Source organism: Apostichopus japonicus, chromosome 11 (assembly GCF_037975245.1).
Source record: "Apostichopus japonicus isolate 1M-3 chromosome 11, ASM3797524v1, whole genome shotgun sequence".
NCBI lineage: Eukaryota > Metazoa > Echinodermata > Holothuroidea > Aspidochirotida > Stichopodidae > Apostichopus > Apostichopus japonicus.
The window spans coordinates 7,513,296-7,532,141 of record NC_092571.1 but is presented as its reverse complement, the minus strand read 5'-3'; the positions used below and the strand labels follow the sequence as shown (position 1 = coordinate 7,532,141).

At 34.0% G+C, this 18,846-nt stretch overlaps 1 protein-coding gene across 6 annotated transcripts; it reads right to left on the bottom strand.

Annotated features, from left to right (window-relative positions):
- Positions 1-913: 913 nt before the first annotated feature.
- LOC139976161 (netrin receptor UNC5A-like) lies at positions 914-18,547 on the bottom strand. Of its 6 annotated transcripts, none has more exons than XM_071984637.1 (15): positions 18,292-18,547; positions 17,710-17,762; positions 16,230-17,139; positions 14,189-14,275; positions 12,755-12,841; positions 10,814-10,900; positions 8,482-8,557; positions 6,884-7,207; positions 6,165-6,388; positions 5,954-6,076; positions 4,620-4,769; positions 4,139-4,261; positions 3,237-3,465; positions 2,650-2,711; positions 914-2,050 (listed from the first exon to the last, which is right to left on the bottom strand). In XM_071984637.1, exons 2-14 carry the CDS (start codon positions 17,751-17,753, stop codon positions 2,686-2,688), a joined length of 2,490 nt encoding a protein of 829 aa, XP_071840738.1. In that variant the 5' UTR covers positions 17,754-17,762; positions 18,292-18,547; the 3' UTR covers positions 914-2,050; positions 2,650-2,685. The 6 variants fall into 6 exon arrangements, with proteins under 6 accessions (XP_071840738.1, XP_071840739.1, XP_071840740.1 ...); XM_071984638.1 differs by having other exon boundaries at positions 6,884-7,180; XM_071984639.1 differs by lacking the exon at positions 10,814-10,900.
- Positions 18,548-18,846: the final 299 nt, after the last annotated feature.

Sequence of the window (18,846 nt, the reverse complement as noted above, 5' to 3'; positions counted from 1 at the left end):
GACTTATCACTCTGGAGTTTAAAAGTTGAGTTGCTCGCAGGGAATTCAGTTTGTCTTTTATGTCTTCTTCTGCTTTCCATTTCAATAAATAAGCAAAATTATGAAACGGTGGTGTATTTGTTGTTATTCCACTTACTGAAGTTGGTTGTTAAACAAAGCAAGCATGTATTTTTATTTAAGAGTCAAAACCCTCATTCTCGCTTAGCATTTTGTATGGTGAAGATATGAAGTTTTCAAATTTGATGATTGTGTGTGAATGCATCTGGCAACAGTAGGCTGAAAGATGTCATCACATCAATTGACATTTTGTTATTCTTTATAATATTTCATTCAGTTGTCCACAGAGGATAATAATATAGATTACAAACCACCCAAAAACAAGGACAACTCAGCTAAAATATTATAATACAAAAGTAAACTACTTAAAGTCGCATTTGTCGTGATTACATCACAGATTCATTACTGTGATTTTCTCCCTGGCAGACTAGAGGGTTTAGCCAGTCAAATCAGATTACAAGGAACGATGTGTTATTGAAAAGCTGTTGTTTCCAACTATACTGTGTGGAATATTTCTCTCTTTTAGAAATGTCTTATACTTGTGTAAACAAAAGGAAATGATTTGCACAATAACAAAAACAATCAAAAAGTATGCTTGTACATTTTTCAGAAGCGTATGTTCAATGGTTCTTCAACACATAAAAGCATACTATTTATTATGTCAGCATTATTTATATATAAATATAGATTACAGTGCAAAGGATGTAAATATTTTGCATGTTTATGCAAAACCTCTTTTCAACTCTTTACCTGTGAAATTGACAGTTTTCAAATTGATTTATTATTTACATGAATCTTTACTTATATATAACACACACTATAAAACAATGATTATATATATATATATATATATATATATATATATATATGTGCGTGTGTATATCTTGATATATTTATCTTTATATATATATATATATCTTTATATATAATATCATATAATTGAACTTTGATTCTTTGAAATATTAAGTCTTAATAAAAAGTATTAACTTTAAGAAAGAGCCTAAATACACATAAACAAATTAATAAATATTACTGATTGTTACCTGGGTTTGTTTTTGCTGTGCTGATCCTTTATGGATTTGACAACAATTTTTTTATTGTGTTATGAAGTATATATGTACAACACTTTTGATTTGGGGATTCTGTAAGGGGTTGACCCTCAACCCTTTGTATTTTAAGTGTTCTTGTTAAGGTCCATAATTTGAAATTGGGAAGCTATGGCATGAATTTTGTCGAAACCTTTTACAGTCATTATAACTGAACAGAAATTTAAATTTGTTAAAATTCAAATATACAAGTTTCGTTCTGTGCATTTGATCAATTCTTTGTAAAATATTACAAACAGCTAGGCGAAAAATGGATTATAACATTGTTAAAAATAGAACAGTTTGTGTTGGTTATTATCTCTCCGTTATGAACTTTATTGTTTCTTTGTTTCACTTTCTTTGTGTGGTATTTTTGCAGTTCTGTTTCCAATAAAACAACATGTCCTTATTATGTGTCTCAAAAGTATAGCTTCCCATATCTTTAAGATGGAATTTATAATTTCATGTACGAAATTTCAACTGAGAGAAATTGAAACTCCTTCGTGAAACCTATTTTAATATTTTCATACCTAGTCACATGTTTTGTTGTTGTTTATTTTATATATTTGATAACTCTAGGATATGTTAACGTTTGAGAACAACTCGATTCAAAACTGAATAATTGACCTAAATATGTGGTATGTGTAATATTTCGGTTATGATCCTTTCTTTGACTTTACATAGATATATGAAACGTTGACGTAATGCAATAAATTGAAAGTATTTGCAATCACTTTAACCTTAGTATAGCTCTTCTGGGATATATGCATTTAATAAGGTTTTCTTCACTAGGACAGTAATAAAATGCTCTTGTACTTTTAATCTCCAATGGTATTACATACTATTACCTAGGAGGTTACAATCTTTAATGGTAGCTCACAGGTGCCCAACTCCGATTTATCTTCATACTGTGTAAATAAAAAAAAAACGAAGGAATTAAAATAAATCCTTTTGCTAATTCAAAGCTGATTAACTTGTTGTTCTGATTTGTATAAGAACGTAAAAAATAAACGTATGTGAAAGATTAAACAAAAAGGCAAGCAAGAATATATTATTTTTCAAATCTTCCCAAATGATCGAATCTAAATTTATAAATACTATTTACCTGGTCAACCGACACATTGTGTTATCATTAAGGACCTGCAGTTTTAATTTGTATTTCCATTTTCCCCTTTGTAACAGTAATAGAATATTAAATTCAACATAACCGCTGTAAAACACAACACTGGCTGAATCGAACGAAGGGGTCATGTAGAATCTAACTAAGCCAAAATAATACCCTTTTCTAATCATGATAGTACACTTTCAATTTTGAAATAAATACGTTAAATGAAAACAAAATATTTATTAACTGAAATGTATATGAAACAAAGTAGAGATATACCTCACGAATTGTTTAGTCTTGATTCTTTGAAAATAATCATATGACACTATCTTTAGTTTAAGATAACATTTAGTTGCTCTTTGTCTTATACCAAAGCAAATGCATGACTTAAACGTCTCTTACCAGTTGATAGTGTTGATAGTAGGTGGATCTGATGTGTCAAACCTCGCTGACCCTGTAACAAACTAAAGATTGACAAAAGTATTAAGTAAAACGAAACAATTCATACAAATGAAACACATGGATAAAGATGTACGAATAACGAAATTTACTTTTCAATTAGCTAAACGTGACAAAAATATTAACATTTCTTTGATAAGCTATTTTTATGCAATATAACGTTTGATATGCAATTTCACCAAAGCCAATAGTGCTACCAAACCTTACAAGTACTCAAACTAATGCAATAATTCTTCTTACACAAAGGAAGAAAATTAATAGAGTAAGTACAGTTATGATTCTGACTCTTGCCCTGACAATTTCTTTACTCAGGCACTTCACATTGAACACATAACAACCATTTTGAAGTGTCAAATGTTTTGACATTGAAATAAAGCTTGTCGTTAATAAACTAATTGGTAATGAACTTGTAATACGATTGCATCGAGCAATTGAACTCAGATGAAATGCAACACGTAAAGCTCTGCAAGTCATTCCTCATGAGCATTTCAAGAATTTTGTTCACTTCTTTGATTTCATGAAATATTCACCTTGATCGTACAAATCATCTTGTAGGTCCTTTCGATCAGCTTCTTTCAAGGCCTCTCCTAGTACCCTGTATGAGGCATCTTTTCCATTTTTTCGTTTCCACTTGAGTAACATCTTATAAACTGCTTCCACATTCTTCTTATTTTCTACTTCGATTGTCTGCAGTTCTGCTTCTTTTAGTAAAAGTTTTCTGCCTATTTCCTTCCAATCCTCAATCTTTCTAGCCAGAACCTAAAAAATAGGACTTTTGTTGCAAAATTGTACTTACAAGAATGGTTCATACCTGATGAATTAAAAATATTTATACCAGCGCTTGAACAAAACTGATCTTTGTAACGCATCTATACCATATTTCTTATACGTCTTTGCTACCTTACTTTTTAAATTTTAATTGTTCGTAACGTAATTTGTATTCATTCAAACTGTCATGCCGAAGACAGTGTTTTGATTCAAAGTGGAGTTCAAAATATTGATAATTACCACTCAATAATAATTCAAGGTATACTTATAATTCGATATCACACATAAGGTAAAACAATGGATACAGAATGACAAAAGACTCGCCATTGTCAAGAAACAAGTGGCACCACGAGCTATTGAGTAATTCACAGAATAAAAAATGCCAAATCCAAGTGAAGAATTACAAGGCTGGTTAGTAACGGATAAATAGGACTGTTGTAGTTCGTTGAGACAAATACATGCCAAATAAATCTTCGTTGCATTCGTCGATATTCAGAAGAAGGGTAAAGTTAGCGAGCGATACATACTTCGGTAGGATCTACTTTGAAGTTATACAGATCTCAAATTAAAGGTAAAGGCTAAACCATCATATCTAAGGAATCCACAGTGGTAACTAATGGTATACTGTAACATAATATGATATATAAGACTGTAAACATGTTACCTGTAAGACTGATTCAATAACAACAAAGTCAAGGGTTGAAGTCGAACCGATTAGGCGTCCAATACTAGTCTTCTTTTCTGTTACTAAGTTGTCGATATTCAATGAACTGGAATTGCCTGGCACCTGTTTGTTCAAGTTATAGATGGATGGTGCATATACATCAAGTGAAGTTCTTCTTAAACCATGATATTGTTTGCGTTTTAATGACAGCAAAGACTAATGCTTTAGCGGTATGATTGCGTCCCTATGGATTACTATAAAGTATACATATATATATATATAAATCATCCTAATAAAATTCAATAGCTGATTTGTATGATCTACTGAATCACTACATCGCTATCGCTAAATATGAAATGTGGTATTTATTTTATTATAGCAAGTTTAAAACAACCAAGCTTACGTCTCACTCTCACCACTACTACAAAACTGTACTTTTGTTGATATCAATTGAAGTAAAAAAGTGATGATTAAGTCAAACCTCGAGTTCAAATTTTAAATCTACAAGATCAGATCCTTGTCCAACTCTGAATTCGCATGAACATCCTCTAGCCTCCGATGTAACTTGCCTTCTTAATAAAAATGTGCAGAAATCTGCTTCGGAAGTAAGAACCCGATTAAATGTTATTTCCTAAGGATAAAATAAAATAAAAGATGCAGAAAAATCATAAAGGTATACTAAGACTAGTACTGCAACCGCCTAACATTTTGATAAATGCAATTGGAAATTTAAAAACAAAAATGCAAAGTATCTTCTTGGTAGTTCCATGTATTGTGAATACCGGGAGGCTAGTTAAAGACATTAAAAAAAAGTTCCGGATAGGAAGAACTTTTTGCAGAAATAGTATTCTTCCAGTATTTTGGCAGTCTAAAAACCATGGAACATAGGTAATCCAGTTAGTATTTTCATAATATGTCAACCGTAAAGTTTCTACAGTTATAGCTTAAATGCTTCATACAGGCATTTTGTACTACTCCAGGCTTTATCCGTCGGTGAGTGTTGTCTCTCACTCTCGCACACAGTGACAGTTACCCTTGATATGGAGAGGGGAAATGCAACATCAACATTTACAAGGCTTGTTTTAAGTATCTCTTGGTTGGTATATATGATAAAGAACTCTTAAGTAAGACAATAAATACCAGAAACGGAAGAGATCTTTTGGAGTTTTGAAAGTTGCCTGTCAGCAGTTTCATTTTAATGATATCTTTCTGCACTAAGCTACTTTGTGTACTTACCTTCATCTGAAACACCTACATATGTACTCTTTTGGACTCAAGCCTTGACAACCAGTGAGACGTTTTGGTAATGAAACGATAAATTATGACTGACTTATAGGGAAGTGGAACGAAAATACGTCAAACTGTGGTTGCGGATAAAACAGCAACGGGACTAAAATACGCTAAAAGTAGTACACTGTTGATCTTGAAGTAGCGTGAAGTATTGACGAAGTAGAATTAATGGACTCACCACCTGTTGAATAAATCTAATTGTTTGCTTATGATCATCCATTGCTAATATTTTTGACCATTAAATATTCCCTTAAATATGTAATTTATGGAATGTTTAACTCTTATTAAGTATGTCACAGAACCATCACATCAGGTGTTTTATTAGTTGACTTGAGATAAATAGTCATATAACCACATATTTAACATCATATAACCACAAACTATTTGCCACTCACCCTCGCTTTTCGACAAGTCGAGATAAATTAGACGGTAGTCAGATGGTCTGATGTGATTTGCACTTTTTCTCCCCAAACACCTTTTATATCAGTATAAATATGTGTTAATATTCCCCTCGTGTCATCATACCTTTGGGTTTACTTCATCTTGATCGCATGTCCACATAGAGGAGGATACGTTGACAAACAAAATTTTCAATGGTAAGTGTCCATTCTTGTAAAACGATGTACGATGTTCATGCAATGTGATTTTCTAGGAGGGAAAGAGCAAAGGCGCTATTAGATATAGAGGTTCAAGCAGGAAATGTGAACTAAATTAGTCAGTTTAATAACTGCCTCACCTGTTGGCATCCTGGTGAGTCCCAGTAGTAGCCCACGTCTATATACACATCTGTATCAGAGGAAGACGGACGTCGAGCAGCAAAGAATTGCAAAGTCTTGGCCTCTACGATTTTATCACCCACTTCAATTTTCTTCCAGGAAAAACTTTGAAGCCAAATCACACAATGTTCCTCGTATAGTTCAGATACAGTATGTCTATCCTCTTCCCAGAGTGGCTGGGTGTCTTAGAAACAAACAAAAATTAAAACAGTATATGAAGTTACAATGAAACACTTCACTTATAGTCAACATTTGGAAACTGTGAGTGAAGCAAATTAGTGAGCACAACATACGAAAAATGCAACAAAATCATGATACGCGTGGGAAACATGCATGCATATTATTCACGTAAAGTGATTTATGTTTCGTCCATTGTCTTATGTTGTATGTTTGTCAAATTTATGAATCATTAAGTTTCTTCTGCGCTCCATGTTGAATAAAAAAAAACAGCGTTTACGGATACAAGAGAATTATTGCAATTTTTCAACAGTTGCTTAATGGCTTTTTGTATCAAAGAAGTTTTCAAAAGTTATTATCTTGAACAAAAATAACATGAAAACAAAACTTTAAAAAATAAATTACCTAGCTGTGTAGAAATCTTTATGTGCAACCATGGCCATGTGAATGTTTATCGGCTTCATCGAAAAGACTTTAAGTAATAAAATAAAGTACTACATACCTTCTTCATGGTGACTGGTGTACACTGTTGCTTTCCATTCACAGTCTTTTTTGAGAACCAAACAGTGAGGTAATATCAGTTTTGCTGATTTTAGTAACTTGAGATTACTTGGTAGGAGCTCAACTACCACTGATGAGTTCCTAGCAAATGGTAGAGCTTCCTCTTTCTGGAAATTAGTTGGAATAATTCTTATTTCAATAAGCTGTTCTCTTTCTAGGGCAGCAGGAGGTATTTCTAGGATGACACCCGTATTTGGAATCTCGATCCGCCCGCCTTCCGTTGTTATCATCAGTTTCTCTACAAGAGAAACGGTTGTGCATTGATCTGCAAAACATCAAGGACATCAATCTTAACAGCTCTTGCAACATAGCTCCAATTAATGTCTTCCGGTCTTTAAGTAAAAAAAATATGTTTAACACATTCTTTTACCGTGGACGTATCAACTAAAGACACTACATTCACGTAAACATCATCTCTTTAGTTGTTCATATCGTTGGTCTGTTTTTTAGTAACAATTTGAGAGAATCCGGGAGGAGCACCTAGCACAGGAAAGGAACTTCGCCGAGTTCACGTCAAATGTCTCAATTCAATTATAGAGAAAATTATTTAATGGCTGCATTAAAGAAATTTACAGGTAAATTGTATCGAGAGGCAAATATTTCTATAATCAGTGACGTCTTCACTAACGTTAGGGATGTCCGCAGGTTTTCAAGACAAAAACTTCCGGAAATACGTCAGCAAGCATCTTTCATACCTGTCCAGTACCGGCATCTCTCATAGTTAACAAGGATGACACTACTAAAATGCTGACCGATTAATTGAAAATCTGGATATATTTTTGTTTGTTTTGTGTGGCGTTTCATTCTTTAAATAGCTTTGTGATTATCCTTGAAACCAAGATAAGTCATTATTGAATACAGTAGTTGATAGAATGCAATGTTTAAATGGCAAGTTAATTAAAATATTCATCTTTAAATTGTAGGGGTATCTATAATGCAGGTAAAGGAAGAGATATGCTTGATTACTTACGTTTACGTTTGCAGTACGCTCTTTTCGACAGAAGCAGCACGAAATGCTTGAAAACATTTATTTCAAAATATTTTTATTTTAAAAATCGATTTAATTGTCACCCATGGCATTCGCCATTTGTTTGATTTCCGACAGTTCCCGCTTGTTTTGTGACCCAAGCGATCAACATATCGCATTTCAGCAGAAAAAGTGTTGTCAATGCCAACAATAATTCAAATTGCACAGGCAAAAAGAAAGAAATATATTGTGTTAGATAAAAAGTCTGTCATTTATATATAACACATTCTAAAAGGTTATAACGGTAGAAAAATATTTTTCGAGTGTAAATGTTTGTTTTTTTGACACGACATTAAACCTTCTGAGCGTAACAATTCATACGCACCGCGTCTAAGGCAATTTCTTTTCCGAAACACTTCCCGTACTCGGGAATTTTAAGGGAAAAAAAGAAAACATGGATACATTCTGGCTTGACTCCTAATAATTCGAGTCTGAATACATAGTTGAGGAACTGACTCAGAGATTGCTAACAAAAACCTAGTAAACTGCAAAATATTTCTCTATGACAATACCTTTTAGAACTGGTGCATCCGAAGTTTCAGTTTCTTCGTGAAATGATTCTTCTTCATCGATAGACGTTGGTGTCGCCTGTTAATAAAACAACTAGGTATTAGGTATTTTATAAATATCACATGTTTGTATGTTCGAATTACACATTTAAAAGAAGAAACGTGATAGTCCATGACATCCATAGATACATGTTGTTACAAATGACTGTAAAGACTGCTCTATCCTTATGTGTAAATGGAATTTATATATTATTCGTATTTATCAACAATTCAGCTTATTCCATTAATTTTAATATTATTTTCAGTCGTGTTCAGCCCTTTCAAAGCATATATGTGCAGTAAAACTGACAAAGAGATGACCACCCATCCTGACGTATTAGAAATCCTTCCAAGTTACGTGTGTATACAATATTGCTCACCTATTAAGACTTCTTAACTACAACAGTAGACACCAAAATAGCAATCATAGTTTGGTATTTTAACCCCACTTTGAAATTCATTCATTGTATCAGAACATGCTACCCATCCCAGCTTCCATCCTTTTTTTGTACTATTGATTCCCTATGAAGAAAATCAAATCAGTATAAATCAAGTCCATTTCATTGTGACAAAATGTTCACCTTGTAACCAGCAAATGAATTAGACCGCACACAATATGAAGTAACCTTACATTCATAACCTACGTTGTTTCATTACATTCTCTTCTCCGTCCTACAAAGAAATATATACTGTTCCTACTTAATCAATTCTGTTTTGTAATATATACATAGATACCTTGACTTTGTGTTTAATTTCGTAGGCTCAGCATGGCGATAAATCAAGGTACAGGCCAACACAATGCACCACTGTTTATATAACAAGTGTGGCTACAGGTAATTGGAATTTTACTGCAACATTTTGATGTTAAAAACATTGGTGAAAGGAACTTTCTAAAACATCGCCGTACTAATGTTTACCTTCCTTAAAAGAAGAAACGGATTCTATCGTAAATATTTGCAATTATAACTTAAAGTCTAACTGACTGCTGACAGACCATTTTCACTATTTTACGTTTACAGTAGTATTTGGTAGAACCTAAACATGATAACACATTGCTACTTGTTTAACTTGCATGGTACGACTGTAACATACATGATAAAGTCTTCACTCGCATCTTGGTGATTGAATCCTGTATCGTTGCATACTGCACAAATATTAAGATGAATGTTTGGATTACTAAAGTATAGCATGGTAGTAGTTTATAGTTGTGCCAAATTATTCATTACTCAAAAATAGAGGAAAAGGAACAGGAAAAGGAACAGGAAGATGTATGTATGTATTTATATCCTCCTGGGAGCAGGAACTCGCAAAGAAGCCTTACTGGCTTATCAAAGCCGCAAGCTGACCAAAGTCAGTCTCTTAGATTTATATTTGAACGTTCATGATTATGAATTGTCAACAACTCTGTAACTGGGCGACATTCATGAATCTTGGAGTGACTCGAACTCGGGACCTTATGATTGAAATATTGAAAGATAGAAACAAAGAATATACGTGGCGCACTAAATTCTATCGTTATATGTTATATTCCTACCGATCAAACCAGGCTTACATACACCAAACTGGGGGGGGGGGGGGGGATGTCGGAGAGACACCCGAACTATTCTATGAGACATACTTGCCCTTCAGAAGAGGCTTTATTAGTTAATGTGTCTAGGCTAACTAGTCTTACATACACACCACTATGGTAAAACAATTATCAAAATCCGCGCAAGGTCAAGACGGAAGCGTCATATTCAGATTACGTATAATGAAATGGCAACAACATCAACAGTCATACAACTTTTAAGGTTGTCCATCCACAAATACAGTATATAAGAGTCTAAGTAGCTAACTTCTGCATCAAAGAATATAAAGTCAGGTATGACTTTTGCATTAGCAGTTTGGTAGAAAGTAAGTGTTAAGCAGGACACTAGTTTTGGACTGTTCTGTGCTGTAGCAGTAATCCGCTATAATATCTAAGAGAAACTTAAGCAGCATTTGTTCCGGTTGTGTTATCCAGGGTTCTTTTCAAATAATTGTTCTCCATTCTGTGGTATTACTTCTAAGAGGTTTCTTACGATGAAGTATTTTCTTTATACAGATTGTACAACAATACTCACTCTGAACTAGTTACCTGTAATTCGAACAACGTTTGTGTGGCTTAACGTTTGTGAACGGAATTGACCATTGCTTACCTTGTAGAATCACGAAAGCAACTTTTTCATGAATGCTTATTCAGCCCTCTAATAGTAATGCAGTATTCACTATCAGGTAAACACGCAATTATATCAATTTTTTCCCTTTATTTACTTACGTAGTGATCATGAGAGGGCGCAGATAAAGCCTTTTCCTGAATGTTTGCCTGATAGTGTACGTCTTGAATACCCTCGAGCATCCTTCTCTAAATAAGAAATAAAAGCTTGATTACCACAATGTGGAATTGGTATTTGATATTTGTGTACAAGTCTTTCAGTTCTTAAAATGATGTCAGATAGCAAAAAGCTACACCTCACGACTAATTGTATCTGACCACTAATAAACATCTATATGATATGATATAAAACTTATTGTATCTGACCACAATGTTTATGGTCTATGTTATTTTATGTAATGCTGTCGTTTATTCCTGTTTAATTACCTCACTATATCTACAATACATCTACTAGCACATACAGTGCTAGCTATGAAACTAACTGCAGAGTGAGAATTTAGGCATTACATTTATTTAGCTCTTTTACCGGCTACCAAAAATAACTTAACACCACTTTCGAAACAACAATTTAACCATAGGATGCTTGTAAATCGTTTATGCTGGGCTGGCTTGGTAATATTGTCTTCAAACTACATATTTTATGCTTGCAATTTAATTTTGTATCATTTTATACTACATAAATATTAAGATGAATAGATGGATTACTAAAGTGTAGCATGCTAGTGGTTCATAGTTGTGCCAAAGTATTCATTTCTCAAAAATAAAGGATGATAGAAACAAAGAATACACGTGACGAATTATATTGTATCATTATATACTACACACTCCTTCCGATGAAACTAGGCTTATATATACCAAAATGGAATAGAAATGTCAGAAAGACACCCGAACTATGCCACTTTGTGAAAATAGTGCCCTTTAAAAGAGAGTATACTTTGAAACCCATCGCCTACAGCCCACCCCATAAGTAATCTGGTTGATACGTCAAAATTCAAATCCAAGACGCATCCTTTCTGCATGCAAAACGTAAGCTCGTATAACGCTATCAACTGATTACTTTAAAACAAAATGGCCCAATAGACAAATCATCTAAGTACGGCCCCTTGTCCCCATTTTTAAACCATTTTGTGCACAGTTATTCATTTCTTAACAGGGTAAAATATATAAAAATGACGGCTCTACCTAAACGTTGGTCCTATCGATGATTAATTATGTGATATTCCTTCCTGTCCGAACCAACAATGTTTACCAAAATACAAGAAGGAAATCCGAATTTAAACTGTTAGACTATATAAACAATACTGCCTACAGTACTCGCAATCTGACCACTATCTCTATTTATAAAGTGGTTTCGTTTCATGTAAGAATCACTGATAACTTTTAAATCATACATTTCTAGCTAATACGTAATATTTCACACAATTTAAATATTTTGTATGGCGTTTTAAGGGAACGTTAGAGAGAAAAGGCCACACCACTTAAAATTGTTGGCTCATGCTGTAGTGAAATGGTATTGTTTATGAGCCAATACGCATGCTTTGTTTCACTCGTTGTAATTTTGGGCAAGAGATTCGATAATCTCACGTGCATTTTGCCAGTTTCCTAATAAGCTTGTTTCTGTTTAATGACAAGAACAGATGCTTCCTGTTTTATCCTTCGTGACAGATCCGGACTGTTCTGTGCTGTAGTATTAATCCGCTATAATATCTAAGAGAAACTTAAGCAGCGTTTGCTCCGGTTGTGTTATCCAGAGTTCTGTTCATTTCTTTGGTTTCTATTCGGTGGTATAACTTCTTAGAGGTTTCTTACGATGAAGTATTTCTTTATACAGATTGTACAACAAACTAACTCTGAACTGGTTACCTGTAATTCGAACAACGTTTGCGTGGCTTAACGTTTGTGAACGGAATTGACCATTGCTTACCTTGTAGAATCACGAAAGCAACTTTTTCATGAATGCTTATTCAGCCCTCTAATAGTAATGTAGTATTTACTATCAGGTAAACACGAAATTATATCAATATTCTCCCTTTATTTACTTACGTAGTGATCATGAGAGGGCGCAGATAAGGACTTTTCCTGATTTTTTTCCTGATAGTGTACTTCTTGAATACCTTCGAGCATCCTTCCCTAAATAAAAAATAAAAGCTTGATTACCACAATGTGGAATTGGTATTTGATATTTGTGTACAAGTCTTTCAGTTCTTAAAATGATGTCAGATAGCAAAGAGCTACACCTCACGACTAATTGTATCTGACCACTAATAAATATCTAAATGATATGATATAAAACTTATTGTATCTGACCACAATGTTTATGGTCTATGTTATTTTATGTAATGCTGTCGTTTATTCCTGTTTAATTACCTCACTATATCTACAATACATCTACTAGCACATACAGTGCTAGCTATGAAACTAACTGAAGGGTAAACATTTTGGCATAACATTTAGCTCTATTACCGGCTACGAAAGATAACTTAACACCACTTTCGAAACAACAATTTAACCATAGCATGCTTGTAAATGGTTTATGCTGGGCCGGCTTGGTAATATTGTCTAGAAACTACATGTGTTATGCTTGCAATTCTGAAAGGTTATTCATTCCTTATTACTCACAAAGTGAAGTCTCATTTCATGTTGTATCATTTTATACTGCATAAATATTAAAAAGGGAGGAAGATAGAAACAAAGAATACACGTGACGAATTATACTGTATCATAATATGCTATAGTCCTTCCGGTGAAACTACGCTTACATATACCAAAATTAATGGGACACCCGAACTATGCCACTTTGAGAAACTAGTGCCCTTTAGATGAGAGTATAGCACTGTGTCTGGACTAACTAGTCTAGCACACACACACCACTATGGTAAACAATTTTCACAATCCGCGCAAAGATAAGACGGAAGGGTCACAGTGATATGCCTTACAATGAAATGCTGAAACATCAACAATCATACAACTTCTTAAAGGTTGCCCATCCACAGAGACAGTATATAAGACTGTTTATTAGTAGCTAACGTCTGCATCAAAGAATGTAAAGTCGGTAGGATTTTCGCATTATCAGTTTAGTAGAAAATACATGTTAAATAGGACACTAGTGACGGTCTGTCTGTGCTGTAGTAGTGATCCGCTATATTATACGAGGTAAACTTAAGCAGAGTTTTCCCCGGTTGTGTTATCCAGAACTCTTTTCATTTGGTTGTTCTCCATTCTTCGGTATTACTTTTGAGGGGTCTCTCACGAAGAAGTATTTTCTTTCTACAGATTATACAACAGTATTCACTCAAAACTATAAATCACACAACGTTTGTGTGACTAAACGTTAGTGAAAGGAATTGATCATTGCTTACCTTGTAGAATCACGAAATCAATTTTCATGTTTGCTTTTTCAGAACTCTAATATTAATGCAGTATTTCACTATCAGGTAAAGCCGAAATGATATCAATATTCTCCCTTTATGTACTTACGTATAAACCATGAGAGGGCGCAGGTAAAGTCTCTCCTGGAAATTGTGCCTGATAGTTCACGTCTGGAATACTCTCGAACATCCTTCCCTAAGAAAAATGTAGCTTGATTACCACAATATGGAATTGGTATTTGAAGTTGTGTACAAATCTCTTCGTTCTTAAAATGATTTCGGATAGCAAAAAGCTTCACCTGACGGCTAATTATATCTGACCACTAATTACTATATATATATGATATAATACTAATTGTATCTGACCACAATGTTTATGGTCTATGTTATTTTATTTAATGCTGTCGTGTTTTCCTGCTTAATTACCTAACTATATCTACAATACATTTACTAGCACATACAGTGCTAGCTATGAAGCTAACTGCAGAGTAAAGATTTAGGCATAACGTTTAGCTCTTTTATCGGCTACGAAAAAAATCTTTACACCAATTTCGAAACAACAATTTAACCATAGGATGCTTGTAAATGGTTTATGCTGGGCTGGCTTAGCAATATTGTCTAGAAACCAAATATTTTATGTCTGCTATTCTGGTATGTTATTTGTTCCTTATTATTTACAGAGTACAGTTGTGACAACGCAAAAAACTCCACTGCGTGATCTTTAATCTTGTACTCTAAGTCTGGATTAAAATCCTTAGTTATCTCGTACTGTATAAATAAAAACATAAAGAACTTGAATATTAACGTGTTAAATGATTGTTGATAAGTGCAACAAGTTTGTTTGGTCAAGAAGCATGCGTCTTTGAACGAGTCGACTAATAAGCTTCACTTTGGAACCCACCGCCTACAGCCCACCCCATCAGTAATTTAGTTGAAAAGTCAAATTTCAAATCCAAGACGCATCCTTTCTGCATGCAAAACTTAAGTTAGAATAAAGCTATCTACTGCTTACTTGAAAAAAAAAATGGCCCAACAGACAAATCATCTTTGTACCCATTTCCCCCATTTTAAAACCATTTTGTGAACAATTATTAATTTCTTAACAGGGTAAAATATATAAAAATGAAGGCTATACCTAACTGTTGGTCCTATCGATGATTCATTATGTGATATTCCTTACTGTCTGAGTCGACAATGTTTACCGAAATGCAAGAAGGAAATGCGAATTAAACTGTTTGACTAAATAAACAAGGGACGAGGGCATCCAGTTTTGTAACTGTGTTGTAGTTAAAATTTTGCACTTTTTTGCATTGAATAATAAATCAAGTTTGTAAATATAAGTGTGTATTTATAGCTACCAAAACAATGAATTGATGCACATTTTCCGATCTAAAAGGACCGAAGAACATAGACTAGAGAATGATGATAATTGATGCTTACGCCGTAGTATGTCTTAACGGTAGGGCACGGATGTAGGCCTACACAATTACTCAATTGTCAAAAATATGGTGATAACATATGTTACTTTCATGCTCTTTTCAGGACAATTTGATTTTCACCGTTCTTTGGGTGTCTTCGCCACAGAATTATAAAAAGTGCCTCCCATTTAAATGATTTTTCTATATGGAACTGACTAGACCATAATCACAGTTTAACAATTTGTAATATAAGTTTGTCACGTAGTCTACTTAATTACAATTACTCAATTGTCAAAAATATGGTGATAACATATGTTACTTTCATGCTCTTTTCAGGACAATTTGATTTTCACCGTTCTTTGGGTGTCTTCGCCACAGAATTATAAAAAGTGCCTCCCATTTAAATGATTTTTCTATATGGAACTGACTAGACCATAATCACAGTTTAACAATTTGTAATATAAGTTTGTCACGTAGTCTACTTAAATTTTACTGTTGGTGAGCAATGATGTCACATTACAAAGTTTTAAAGTTGTCTGTAAATGAGTCAATTGGTTTGTAAGGTACAAGGAAAGGGTATACAACTTTGCGGTTGTATAGTGCTGTACACTACTGCACTGTAGTTATGATTTTTCATTGACTTATATCTGGTTTGACGATAGTTTTTCATCATGATATAAACGCAAAAATTTACGTTCACGTGGTTTCTGGCCTATATTCGTTGATACTTACTATGTCATATTCAAACACCTCTCCACTCTTCTGAGTCACCACAAACAAACTATTGACGGTTTCGTTGAACCTGATTCTAATGGAATCAACGGGAACATTGAATGCAGCACAGAAAGTATAGCCAAAGGGAGCTATTTCACCCTCGTCGCGAGTATAAAGATCACTAGGGAAAAGATAGATCTCAACAAAACTGTTACCAGAGCCAACCCGTAATATAAATAGTAAGCTATTCTGTACACTGAATGCTATACTACAAGCTGCATAATGCTGGTTACTTGGCGTAGTGCAGTCATGTGCTATACTATCTTTACTATCAGGGAGCTGCCAAAACCCACTGCTCTTGCTATCATATACAACAATTCTCCATGACCAAAATGTACACACGAACAACGTGTCATTCCTAGCTAGTATGTCCCAAGGACACTCTAAGCTACTAAACCCAGCAACCACGATCCTCTTAACTTGATTCAAGTCTAAATCAAAGACAATCACATCACTTGATCTTGATAAACCAACATAAACACTCCCATCTCTCAATGCCATACTCAAAGCTTCACCTTCAAAATATTGTTCTTTCACCAGACCACCATTGTTAATTTCTGTACTGTATGTTTCTATTTTATCTTTGCAACATGTCACAAACGAAACATCAGTCAGAAAGCAAAAACACCGGTGATTTGCACCCAAAGAGGTAAACTCCTTTGAATAATATGGCTTCGATTCCTTTAATAAGGCTTTTTCGTGAGAATTTGTTTCTATATCTAAGTTAAACAGGTCGATGAAGGTATTGCGTGTGCATTGCTTGTATCCAGCCACAGCCAAAAGACCCTTATCCAGAACGTCCATGTCAAAGATGATACAGCCATCCTGTACAGAAAATCTGGCCATCTTTGCGCATTGTACATGTGTGCTGCATAATTATATAAAAGGCAAAAGTTAGTTAAAAATTTAGTTGTAGGAATTGCGTCATATTCTGAGAATATATATACATATATACATATATATATATGTATATATATATACATATATATATATATATATGTATATATATATATATATATTTATATATATTTTCCGTACACCTTAACCCAATATGAACAAAAGGGGCACAACCAGGACCTAACTCTAACAAAACCAATGATTATTGTTGTCTGTATTTTTTTAGCTAGCCTACAACACAAACAATCAAATAATTGACCAAAGTTTTCTGGATATTTCAGTGGCCCTCCTCCGCGCCCCCCCCCCAAAAAAAAAGTGCATGTACGTAAATATTTACGTAGGCCGACAACTATTCACATGAAACACCACTCTTCTCTATTGTTTTAAGATCATGCCATTTGCCTAATTGTGCACAAAAATTGTGTGATTTTCTTTTAGTTTTTTTTCCTGTGATACCTCCATATCCATGTTAGGGTAATGATTTTTCCGCACAACATTGTTTAAAATAAACAGCAGAGATGGAATCCTTTATAACACTTACATATTCAGCCTGGAAGCTGTGCTAGTATCCATTTTGTCATGCATTGTATAGTTCTGAATTGCAACAAAATCGAAGAAAGAAAATATGCAAATCATAAAATCAAATCTTCGAAAGGGAGAAAATGACACGAAGACCGGTACATTCTTTCCAAGCAGATACACACCACCCGCATAGCATCTTCCTCCTGGACAAACCCCACCTTATTTTAGGCGGCCGGGGTTAGACCATATAAACAGGTTCCATTGTTCCTAACACCACGCATGTCAATGGTTGAGTTAAATGTATACGATGACAAATTGTTGGTGTATAGTTGTCCATGTACTATCAATTCGTTACGCAACCCACACCTTCTATTTTATACAGTTAGTAAAGCATTTACTGGTTTTAAAATGTGAATGAGGGTTATATACATCTCTGATATACTCTAGTTGGAATGGGAATGTTCAGAAAATGCTACAATGCCTGTAATACCCAACAAATTCAAATTGGAAAAAATATAATTTTTTCCAATAATATTTATATGTCAAATTTCCATTTTATATGAGCAAATTGGTTACGAATATTAAATGCATTATAACTTACATTTTATAGAATTCTAATTGTCGATAGACCTGGCGCACTATTCTGTGGTATATGGAAGCTACCACGGGTAATGTAGAACTTCAAGATGAATGACACATGAAAGCTAGTTTTCGCCCATCATTGCCGATCTTCTAGTATTAACCAGTTGCTCTGATACTGTTATCATAGATCACTGCAACTTAGTGTGGTTACTACACTAGTATTACATACAAGTACAAATCACATAACGGCAACAACTGGATCTGATACATGATTCCTGCAGAAATGGACTTTGTACATTGTACAGAAAGTAAATATTGACAGCGCAGTAGACTTTGAACTTGAAGTAAAAAAAAATCGAGGAACATTGAGGATAAGAATAGTCTAAAATGAAATGGTGGGACAAAGATGTATATATATATATATATATAATTATAGATAACTTTAAAGAAACATTTGTCTTAGATCATAGTCCCTATCACCTGATGTTGGAGTTACTGCTAACTACTGATGATGCTTAAGTTGCAAGGTATAATCATGAATTCATTCAGTGTACGTATTAGCGACAGCTATAGT

What these genes read in the sequence shown, in the direction of transcription:
- LOC139976161 (XM_071984637.1), bottom strand. Translation starts at nt 17,753, where the DNA reads ATGCATGACAAAATGGATACTAGCACAGCTTCCAGGCTGAATAT. An exon ending in AGGTGTTTGAATATGACATA is followed by an intron (nt 14,276 to 16,229) that starts GTAAGTATCAAC and finishes CATTTTTCTTAG; the next exon opens with GGAAGGATGTTCGAGAGTAT. An exon ending in CGCCCTCTCATGATCACTAC is followed by an intron (nt 8,558 to 10,813) that starts GTAAGTAAATAA and finishes TTTTATTAACAG; the next exon opens with GCGACACCAACGTCTATCGA.